General features: G+C 39.8%; 1 protein-coding gene across 6 annotated transcripts in view; it reads left to right on the forward strand.

Moving 5' to 3' along the window:
- The window catches only part of LOC117952448 (partitioning defective 3 homolog B-like), a 206,756-nt gene that overhangs the window by 84,158 nt on the left and 110,252 nt on the right, over positions 1 to 12,346 (forward strand). For all 6 annotated transcript variants that reach the window (XM_034884748.1, XM_034884750.1, XM_034884746.1 and 3 more), the window contains 2 exons: positions 10,457 to 10,648; positions 11,940 to 12,098. In XM_034884748.1, the coding sequence (XP_034740639.1) occupies positions 10,457 to 10,648; positions 11,940 to 12,098 (351 nt within the window). The remainder of the gene's footprint in view (positions 1 to 10,456; positions 10,649 to 11,939; positions 12,099 to 12,346) is intronic.

Here is a 12,346-nt window from a genome sequence, read left to right on the forward strand (position 1 = left end):
TTTCTAATGTTGCACTTTCTTTGATCCAAACAACAGGCTTGCTTGGATGATGCACAGCTCAGCAGCATATAGGAAGGCTTCTTATAAATATAAACCTCACATGTAATTGAAAGCTTTTCTGAATAATATCAACAATGGCACACTTCCTTGTCCAATCCTGTTTTTCTTACCAAACATCATGTTATGCAGTGTTTTTTAAAACGCCATTCTGATTGAATCAAATGAGCTCATTGTAAAGCTTTATGCTGATATTGGTAATATTTTGTGCCGGTCTTTCCTTGGCACATTGTTTCAGCTGAATTTTAACACTGTTTTGATTAATAAACACTTGTTTTTCTTCATATTTGTTCTATTTTCCCAAGCTTTTTTTCCCTCAATCGGACTTTGTGTGATCAACTAACATGCATCTCTCATACTATTTCCAACTACAAAGTGCAAAAATTTTTTTTTTTTCTTTCTATATTTCTACCGTCTCTTAGCCTTCTGCTGTTTGCTCTTCAACACAAAACAAATTTTCCTGATTTAAACATTTTCGTTCCCTTCCGCTTTCACACAAGTCTTTAGCTCTCTGTCATTTTCTCTCAAAGGCAGTGGTTCCCAAAGTAGGAACATTTATCAAATTATTGTTAATTTAACATTGGTTTCACCAATAAAAAAATGGTGTCATTTACATTAACTACATTTATTGTTACATTCTCAAATATTTCAAAGCTACTGTTATAACAGCTTATAGTTGCCATTTGCTATAGTAACAGAACACATTTTCTGTCTCAGCAGTCAGCATCCATGTACATATGTACATGTTATCCTGGGGGTTGAGTGGCTCAGGGTGAAATGACAAAAAAAAAAATTCCTTTGAAGGGGTGCCATGGTCTAAAGAGTTTGGGAACCACTGCTCTAGGGTCATTTTATATCATTGCTATCATCACAGCTGTTTTGGTGGTAATTATCACTTTGGTAATTATCACAGCCCTATAACTTTGAGGCATAATTTTACTACACGCATGAACCTACAGGCCATCCCCCACCTTTTATTTTACTTTTTGTGCCTCTTTCCGCTCTTATCGACTGATGTTTCCTCAATGGCTGTCAGGACACACGCACGCAAACACACACACACACGTGCATATGACCCTAAGCCCCACAGGAAATTCTGTTTCTGCAGACAGGAAAAGGAGCAATGTGTTGGATTCTGTACACGTGTTAACATTTATGGTTCATTTGTGACTGTTGTATCTAGTCCTGAGTTTCTCCATGTACTCATGTCTGAACTCCATGGCAGTGTGTGCTGGCCAAGTGTTTCTAAAAACCTCACTGCTACAGCAATGATCCTAATACTTTCCAACTCCATACTGTTACACAGCAAACTATGCTCCCAAGCTGCCGTTGTACCTAATTCCCCGGAGGAGTTCATCATGATTTTGTTTTTGCTTGCTGATGGATTGTGACTGTCCACTGGGTAAAAAAATTTGACTTTTCTAAATGTACAACCACAGAGATAAATTGATTATAACTGATACATACTATAACATAATATTATGATATATTAAAATCCATTTTATGACTATGTGTTCAACAGGCTTTTGACTGACTAATCAGGGTGCCGATGTGCATACATGTTACTATTGTTACAAAATTATTTGCATGTAACCTGTATGTATATACAGATGGCACACATCATAAGATTGTTTCCTGAACAGTTTACAATCAGCCATTGGCCTTAACTTTTTAACTTCCCATTTACAATCTTAAAATACTCTGGTTGAAGCAGTTGCTTTCAGACAAACCAACACCAAAGTTTGATTGACCGGTTTACTAGCTTAAAGGAGTTGGGTTAATCAAGAGATTCAGTTATTGTTAACATATGCGTGCAACTGAATAGCAAATGCAAAACTACGACAGGCTTATTGCAGTTTATTTGTGAGAACATGAAGCCTCATCATCCTCATGACATGTCTTTGCTGAAATAAAACCCAATTACTAATGTCATTATGTCAGACTAAATTGGAGCTAATCTGTAATGAACAAACGTATGTCATGTGATTGTAAATCTATTTATGTTTACTCAGAAGTTTATCATTAGGTCCGTCATCATTAGGACGGTGTGTTAGAAAAATCTTTCTTTACTGCATTGGGTAAAGCAACAATGTTGGTGAGGAGGTGTTGGAGGTATCCCAATACACTCTTTAAATGTGAGAATTAGAGTTTCTGCTGCTGTTGCTGAATTTAAATGAATGGGAATGCAAATTATATTGGTGAAAAGTAGGACAGATTGAAAGATGTATAAAGGAGATGTATTGGTCGAAAGGCAGACTGATGAGGCTTCAGCCCCATCACACTAAATGAATGCGTATGGAAAATGGATGGATTTACTCTTCATTGCAGTTTAGTGTGAGAACTGATAAATGACACGGGTAAGCTGCAGTTTCTCACAAGCACGCTTAGCTCAGCTTGAATACATCATTCTAGGTAGATGATGGGTGTGTACATGTGTGGATGGATGCTGAAAATGATAATTTAAAAACTGAGGAAGAGTTGGGCCTGCAAACAGGAAACTGAGCAATCATCTCTGGCTTTGGTGTTTTATAATAAAAGGAAACAGCAGAAGATTAAATATGGTACTTAATCCAACCACCTGTATATATTTTTGCCATTTAATTTTTAGTTGTAAATTAATGTCTTGATTGACTTTGGTGTGTTTGGGGATAAGAGAAAAAAGTTGTCCACATTTTGCACATTTTGTGGGATTTCAATCACAATTCAGTGTGTCTGCCTCTCCCTTTCTCTTCCTGTTGTGTCATTCTTGCACTCACCCTATCTTCCTGACAGAGAGTATGCCTCAATAGAATTCCCCTCTGTGTAATTCACAGCAGATTGGTGTTTTTACAGCAGTCACAATAGTTTTGAAGTACAAGTGCAATTGCAGCTCTGCACAGCGAAGCTGTAAACACACTCCTTGATGGAAATGTCACACATTAGTGTGGTACAGTAAGTACTTGTATATATGAAAAGGGGGGGATTTCAGGACAGTGGTGGTCCTCCTTAACCCGCTATTTTAGTGGGGAGCATTTTCTCCTGGGTTACCTTTCTTCAACTCTTGTAGAAAACAGTGTTGCCAACTCTTTTTTAATAAAAATAGCTAGCACTAACTCCAGAAATTGCTAAAAGTTGCCAGATGATGTCATAAGAGCATTTGCATATGTGTGATGTCATCACGTATCATTGCATCAAGCTTAGAGGCTTTGTCGGCTAACTGCCTGCTGCTCGCAGCCCAAGGAGAGAGGGAAAGAGACCGAGCTGTTGGCAGAAGAGCCGGGGACTGTGATTACTTTGAGCAGCATACGTACATGGAAATGAATTACATATAATATCTCTCGCTTTCCCCCTGATGGTTTGAAGTCACTATATTTGTCTATAGTCACTTTTTAGAAATGGAAGTCGCTAAGAGGGTCTAAAAGGTTCCTAAATCCAGCTAGAAAGTTGCCATGTTGGAAACTCTGGTAGGAAAGTAAAGAATCAAATAATTAAAGAGGATACACATGAGTGTCCAACTGTTGGGAAGGACTGAACAGGGTAGGAGGTCAGAAACGGGGTTTTGAAAGGCTCTAACAATGTTGACGCGTGCCTCCAATTTAGCTTCTCTGTGGAAGATTTGGTTTGTCAAGTTTTAAGTACATTTTGAATGTCTTTCACTTTGATGGCATATCTTAAAGCACATAAGCTGTCACATTTATGGTTGGGAAGCTTTAGTCTTGGTTAGTGTTGATTTGCTTGTATATACATTTTTTGGCAATTCCTTTTGTGGTTGACAGTGCAAATAAAGAGTATTCAAAACAAAGGAGTGCATAGAAGCAATGCCTTTTACACCATGTTTGTATTTTCACACTTCATAAGCAAGGTAGGATGATCACACCTCACTAACTGGCATGGTGTCCAGGTTTCTGTTGCACATAAATAGCATTCTCACAGACTTCCTCACAACTGTGCCAATTAAGTTGTAGACCTCCCCAGCCAGAGAAGTGGCATGTGCAGAAAGGTCTGGATTTTAAAATCTAAAATCCTTATGTGCTCACTTTAAAACATGGATTTTTGCCATTTCATTTTCTAGAGAATTCACATTAAAGTGTCAAAGTTTTTTAGTCAGTCTCTGCTAAGGACAATATTCAACATCTCCATTTCCTATCATTTGGTAAAAAGCTTTAGGAGGTTAATAAAGTACAGAAGAACAACTTTGTACCATCGCCAAGAGCAGAACTTTTTCTGTTGATATTGTAATAGTGCAAATGTGAATGGCTGTGAGCGGTCATCATTTCGCTGATTTTTAGATAGTTTTACATTGTTCTTTTATACAAAACATTATGCAGAGCTCCACCATTTGTACCATGTTCCAGCAAACTTTAAACTGTGGTATGGGAACACTTTCTGAGATCTTTTTTTTTTACTGATTTGATGCTTTTATGCCAGCTTGTTGGTGTTAATGTAGAGGAAATAGAAGAAGGATGATGATGAAATGATGGAAGGATCTTGTCTATCTTCCTCCTCAACCCCCTCTCTTCCGTTGTCTCATTTTAGCCCACCATCTGGTGTTGTCTGCTAATGTCTGTGCTCGCTGTAGAACAAAGACATTACACCACTTCTACACACACACACACACTCTCAAAGTCACAAAGCCTTTCTGTACATACATACAGTTGTGTTGTATGTATTGTAATACAAATTACATTACAAATATTGTATTACACATAACAAGTGTACATCCACCTGCTTTGTTTACGCTCTGTAAAGGCATGTTGTGCACACATACACACAATCGCTCACACATGCAACATAAAAGAGAAGTTTTTCAGTCATTCTCTTCACACACCAACAAGCATACGCCTGCTGAGTTGGCGAGTACCTTGAAACTAATGTTTAAAACAAAGATTCTCTTTTCTGCTTCCAGACAATTTACACCTCTATTTCTCCCCTCTCCCTCCCATTCTCTTGGTCTTCCATGTTGTCTTGATTTATACTTTGCTTTCCTCTGGATCTGTGTTCTGATGAAAATCAAGTACTCTCACTCCTTCTGCTTCACTGACAAATCCAGAATCTATAAATATGCAAATATTTTTAGTTTCAAAAGTGCTTACTGCTGGACACGTGCTGTCTCTACTTTACTGACAAGTTCATTCTCAGTTCATGTGCACAGGAGGCTTGCTATTTCCACATCAGACTCTGTGGCATGGTAGATCACGATTGGCTGATGTCACAAAATCCTGCTTGTGTGCACAAATATCTCCGCAAAGCTCAAACATCCAAGTAAAGTAACAAAATAAAACACTGTTTTCTTTAGTTGTGGGAGGCTTTAAATTAAAATTGATTTATGGATTAGCAAAATACAGGAATAAACTAGATGGAAACAGATATGATGCATAGTAGGATTTATGTCATCACATTCATCATCTACTTTGCCATAAACACTAATGCATAAATAATAAAACATAATGAGGATACAAACAATTCACAAACACACAGGGGCTACTGATATAGAGGATTAAATTAAAGGTTGGTGTAGCTCTGCTTTTGGTATCCAGTATGTGATGAGCTGCAAGACTATCTTCTGTCTGTCCATTTCCTTTTTTCTTTTTTCTTTTTTTTCCCCACAACAGGAAAGATTCGCCTTAGTGCCAGATGCTTCTCACACACACACTGTCCTATTAAATCAGTAAACAGTTGGCAGCTGGTGACAGAGCACATTCAAAACAAAACTACTTTATTGAACAGTTTCTTCATTTTGATTATCCCTCATCCATCACCGCTGCAGCCACTGTGTGTGTGTGTGTGTGTGTGTGTGTGTTTGTGTGTGTGTGTGAGTGAGTGAGGGGAGAGAGGGGGCATCCATGCACTAATTTACAGTCTGTTGTCTTTCTCTGTGTGTGTGTGTGTGTGTGTGTGTGTGTGTGTGTGTGTGTGGGTGTGTGTTACATCTTCCTGACATCATCACCAATGTGACCTCGCAGAATCACTACAGTAGATCCCCCATCTGTTACACCCTCAGAGACCTGTACACACACACACAATCCATGGCAGCTTGGTGTCTCTGCAGGAGCTGCCATCATCCCAGTGGAGAGCAGTCGAGAAGGGTATCATGTCTACTCTCTCTCTCTCTCTCTCTTTCTCTCTCTATCTGGCTCTTTCTCTGTCTCTCTCTGGCTCTCTGTCTTATCTCACATCTCTCCACTGTTTATTGATGGTTTATCGGCTCCTTCGTCAGCCTATCATCTAAAGTCGCTGCTGTGTGTTAAAGCCCTCAGCACAGTTGTGTCACACATGTCAGTTGTGGGATCAAGCCAACGGGGATCAGCATTGATATTGTCATAGCAAGACGTCACTCCTACCAAAAGTCAGCAACAATTAAAAAAGATAAATATAAAAAATCGGTTTAAAATTAGAGTTTGACTTTTTCGAAAATCTGCTTTTTTGCTTTCATACCTTGAGTTTGATGAGAAGATTGATACCAGTCTCATGTCTGGAAGCCCAATGCAAAGCTACTGCCATCAGAAGGCTAATGTAGCTTAGCACAGAGAATGGAAATGGAAAAAGCTTGCCTGGGTCTGTGTAAATGTAACATAGTCCGTATACAGCTCCTCTGAATCTCACTAATTAACATGCATCTATTTTTGTTGAATTTCAATACTCCCTTTAATGTTTCAACATCTAGAAGACGACAGCTATGATTCACAAACTGTTGCCGAGACGCGATTCGCTGTTCATGTGGGGAGCTTCTGCACATGAACAGAAGGCTGACCAGCGCGCATCATGACCCCTTACTACACCGTGACCGCCCGTTACAACTTGTAGCCTTGGAAAACGAACCCTGCGTCTGCAACATCTGCTGTGGGTTTCACAGGTCTTGCAGACTGGCTTGCCCTGCGTGCATAGACCTCTAATATGCACACTGGCCACATTAGTGCTGTACTCTAACTACAAACGACTGTTGACAAGTCACATTACACAGTGTATCCCTCTGAACATATCCCTCACAGGCTCCTAATGCAGACAACATGTCAACCCAATTCTCCCAAAACCCAAAGTGCTTTCCATCTCCTAGAAACAGACACTGGTCACCCATATGTTAGCCCGAACAACCACTGTGTTTGGCATCTATCTATCTCTTTTTGTGTGTCTCATCCTTTTTTTATTCTGTAGGGCTTTTACGATTGTGGTCTGTCAGTCTGCAGCTACAGCTTTTACACTGACCATTAGGGGACAGTGGGGAGCGTGTATGTAGGGGATTGGACAACTGGGGCCCTCCGTTATTGGTCAGTGATGGGACAGTTATTTTCATAAGTCAAAAACATAGCCCTGTCCCTGGGAGTACTAACCTCAGCCATCTGTGTGTCTGCACATGTGTGTGTGTTAACACACTTACTGCCGCATTTTAGCACAGCAGCCACTGTTGTTTGGCCTTGTAAAATGAATCCTTGGGCAGTCATTTCCACAGCATGGGGCTTTACACACAAAAACACACACACGCACACGCACACGCAAGCACACACTTTCTCTCTTCATGGCCAGGTAGAAGGGCATCAGTGAGTAGCTCTTATTAAAAGGCCAGCTGGAAAAGGTGTCCTTACACACAAATTAAGTTTATAGCAGAGTAGTATTCAGTGCCCCTAACATTACTAACAGTAAAATTATGAGAGTCATTCTTCTCCTCTCCTATCTCATTTTTATCATATTATCTTTCGCCATTTCTCTCTTTTCCTTGCAGTTCTTCTGGCCTTTAAAGGTGAGTTACGGACACCTTAGTTGACTGCTCTTGCTCATTTAAAAAAAATGTGTCTCTCCATCTTTCTCCCAAACACGTTTCTCTGGCTCACTTTAATAAAACAAAGCTCATACTTATTCACACACACCTACAGACACCATGCTGTCTTTTTTTTAATAGTGTGTCCTCCTGTTGATCCATCATTGTGGCAACCCATTTAAATGTTAAACGACCGGCAGGAGGAGGTTCATCTATGCAAACAGCTTTTTTCCTTATAACCAGCTGGATTTGATGGAGTTCATGGAGCAATGATACCTTTTTCATAGTAGCAAAGAAAAAAACACACCATGGTTTTATTCTTTTAGTATCACATACAGGTGTAACCACCTATCATGGCAATGAGACTGAGATAATAGAAATGTTCCATGAAATTGTGGTGGGCACTTAAAATGTGTTTGTGCCCTTGTCCGCTCCTGCATGTTTATATATATATATTTTTTAAGCAATTTCAGTTAATGATGAATGAAAGAGGCATGGTTTAATTTGGTACAGCCACTGAATACAAACACTTTTTTCTCTATTCACTTGGTTGTAAAAACCCACAAAAGGTTTGACACAGAATGATTTTCTTTTTGTTTTTCTCCCGGGCTGTTTGTCTGGTAAATTATCAGAGGAAGACCAGAGGCTGTGCTTATTCATTGTTTTACAGGCAAATTGAATTTATCACCCAGATAAACAACTTTACATGCATTTGCATATTTTTGTCAGATTCCATAAACCATCTCACAGCCCTGTGGGTGGTCCTGACCCCCAAGCTGAGAACTGCTGCTTCAAACTTTTCTGCAGTGTAACAACACCCGTCCTCTTCTCTTAATTCATTCTGGCATTGGTTCTGTCCCGTGCTGAGTGCAAGAAAAATAAATCATAAATTAACAAGGCAGGAAAGTTCAATCAGATAAATAAAGAATGTGGCGGTGGCAGAAAAAGTCTGAGAAGTTGCTAAATCATGAACGTGAACAACCAAATCTCAAAGACTAATAATATCTCAATGTAATAATGCGCTGAAGTAGCTAACATTTCTCTTCTGGGTGTTGTGAAGTTCTTTCTAAGGTCGTGGAGCTTCCTATCAGGTCTGGACAGTCACTCGGACGGGGGGAGTTTTTCCAGCAGGGAAAACAGTTTTCTGCAGAGTAGAGGACTTTGTGTCGGCTTAACGCCGTTAAACCTACAATCCCCACAGACAAACACAGTCTAAACCTGACACTGCTGACCCATGCAAACGCACACATGCACACACTCGCACAGCACAGAGCCAGACTGAATGCATGTACATAGACAGACATGGACTTTCTACCATAAGTACATGCAATTATTTCTGGTAATCACACACACTCATGCACACAGTAATGTTCATATAGACATTCATAGACAGAAAATTTGATCACGAGGACAAACACAAAAATGTAAGTGTGGGAATTTTGATGTGGAAACTTTAAACACAGCACATCCAGTAAATTCACAGACGCAGTCGCACAAGCTGCAAATACACAGCTGATCCTTAAGCTGCGTAGAGTCAGTGTAAATACTCTTTTCTTCCATCTGTCTAAAAAGACTTTTTAAGCCTCACATATTCCATGAATAGTCATTAGGAAACACCTCTGGGTGCCATGCAGCCCACTCTAATAACGATCAGAATGGACAAATAGTAATGCAATGACTTCCACACACTCCTGTAGTACATATCTAAAAGTTTAAAAGACTTTTTGGCAAATCTTTACATTTAATGTTCTGTCGGTAAATGGTCGTACTATAATAAAGCCTTATAACAACAGTGATGTCTTCATAGATCATAACATTCCTCATGCAAAGTCATCTTCTTTCTGTTCTAGTTTTCTTGATCTAACAGTAGGACTAGATCATATTTTACAAAAATAGACTACGAAAAGCACATAGTATTTTGAATAGTGTTTTTGGATGAATGCCGTTTACTTGACATTTACATTTAAATATAAATATATGTATACACACACACACACACACACACACACACACACAGTATGTAGTGCAACAGTGCTAGCTCTCCCACTGAGCCATCACAGGCTTCAAACACACACTTTTCTCTGGCGGGATTCACTTGCCTTCTTGCTTTCTTTGTTTCTGATATTTTCTCCTTTAACTCTGTCTAAGACGCAGTCTGCCTTGCCGTCTTGTTGATAACCTAGTGTTTCGCCATCTTTCTGGGTATAAAATGATAGTGTTTATCTACACAGCCATTCTTTCTTTTTGTTGTACAATTTTTTTTTCCTCTCCATTTTCCCTCTGCTCTAGCTCACTTTTGTGGCGCTCTGTTTGCCGTATTCTCCAATTACCTCTCGAAAATGCACAGGTCATTTCATTTATATTGCTGAGCTGAAAGAAGAAAACAAATATTAGTATATAAAAGCAGAGAGTCCAATTAGCTCTTTTCTTTTTCCTTTTTTTTCTCTTTCGAAAATAGACGCCCGCTGCTTTTTTCCTCATAGAATGATTTAGCTGAACCGCTCCCTGCAATGGTTTCTCTCAAATGGAAAAGATTTTAGTTCAGCTTTTGCAGACTATTCAAACCCAATGAACTGACCTCAGTTTCCTCACCTTGTGTCCATCGTTCTATTCTCTTCATCGATGTCTCTCTCCTTCTACCTCCATCACTCTCTCCCTCACTCCCAGAAGGACGAGATATCCCGTGTGACAGGCTTTGTTCTGGAGAACGGGAAGGAGCAGCTCATGTTTGAGGTGCCCCTTAATGACACCGGCTCGGCAGGCCTGGGCATCAGCCTCAAAGGAAACAAGTCCAGGGAGACGGGAGAGGACCTGGGCATCTTCATTAAATCCATAATACATGGCGGGGCAGCATACAAGGTGACATTTTTATTTATTTAACCTTCATTAACCAGGAAGTCCCTTGAGATTGAAATCTCTTTTCCGAGGGAGACCTGGCCAAGATAGGACTCAAGTTATAATTTAAATAGAAATACAGCATTGTCAAAATCACACATAGATCAAAGAAGAAAGGAACAGGTCACATGTGACAGTTGCATTTTTGAATTACATGGCATTTTGCAAAACCATGGGGCAAAGTAAGTAAAAACACATAAAAAGAGTAGCTCAGCTCAAGCACACAAACAAAGAACCATACTGCTGGCGGCCATCTTGGATTGGAGTGTGACGTAATATGGGAAAGTAATATTCTAATCCAAATTAGCAATACATAAAGTAGGGCTGCCCTCTACGATTAGTCATTTTCAAGGCTTTTTTTAATCTAAAGGACTTCTTTCCGAGGAACTTATGAACACATCTCTGGTGAACAGAAGATTTGAGGTTGTGATTTTGCCTGATTCTTTGTGGAAAAAAGTTTTGTTGATTAAATCAACTAATTGTTTAGTCAACCAAATCGTTTGGCTGTTAGTGTACTAAGAATTTCCTTAAGCAAGGGGAGCCAAGGGGAAAGAAAGTATGCTTCACCTGAAGTAAGCGCTTTGACTTCCATACGGTAAAGATGCAATATTTTCTCCAGAGGGAGCCAAAGACAGCTCATCTCTTAAATGAACAGTAAGTTCCGCAGTATGGAAAACAGCTACCATCAGAACAGAACCTATTATTTACCAGAGAGTCTTCTAGGGGGACACCTCAGCTGTCTCTGCTGCCATGTGCCCCTGTTCTGTTAACCCTTGAACTCTTACTCAACAGGACACACTTGACATGTCATAGACAGCAGAGACACAGACAGGCAGACATACTGCGCATTGACACACCTGTGCGGTGTTGAGTATCTGTGCACAGACAGACATGGATAGATGGAAACAGGTTTGTTGTAGAGGTGGAAATGACACTACAGGGAAGTCAGACAGATGGAACTGATGGTAGTGTGTGTGTGTGTGTGTGTGTGTGTGTGCGTTCGCGCCATTTAGTGTGTGTCATTCTGTGTGTGTGTTGGTTTGACTTCAGATAGATTCTCCATGAAAGATACAGATGTGTGTGTGTGTTTCCGTTGATGTGCACGTATATATAGTTGCTCTCTATCAATATATCTGGGATTATTCAGACATTTATGCATTGACCTATAAAACACGCATAGGTCTAAAACCCAGTACACAAAAAATACAAACCCACAATTACACGTTTTAATCCATCTGATGTGTGTCTTTCACAGGATGGGCGTCTGTGTGTCAATGACCAGATGGTAGCAGTAAACGGAGAGTCGCTGCTGGGACGCTCCAATCATGTGGCCATGGAGACGCTTCGCCGCTCTATGTCACAGGAGGGAAACGTAAGGGGGACAATCCAACTAGTGGTGCTGAGGACTCAAAAGGTACACACTCAACCACACACATTTACACACTAGGATTAACTATTCACTTGACTCGGTGGTGGAAAAAGATCAACAAACAAATCAAACACACTGGTCATTAGTTGAATATAAGAAGACTCCCAGCAACAGACAACTTTCCAAAACTAGCTCAATCCATTTTAGACAAATCTGACAAAAATGAGCATTTTGTTTATTTAAAATGTGTGTACTGAGTAAAATTTGGAGAACATTTTATTTGTTGATGTTTG

Source organism: Etheostoma cragini, chromosome 11, assembly GCF_013103735.1.
Source record: "Etheostoma cragini isolate CJK2018 chromosome 11, CSU_Ecrag_1.0, whole genome shotgun sequence".
In the NCBI taxonomy this organism is placed as follows: Eukaryota; Metazoa; Chordata; class Actinopteri; order Perciformes; family Percidae; genus Etheostoma; species Etheostoma cragini.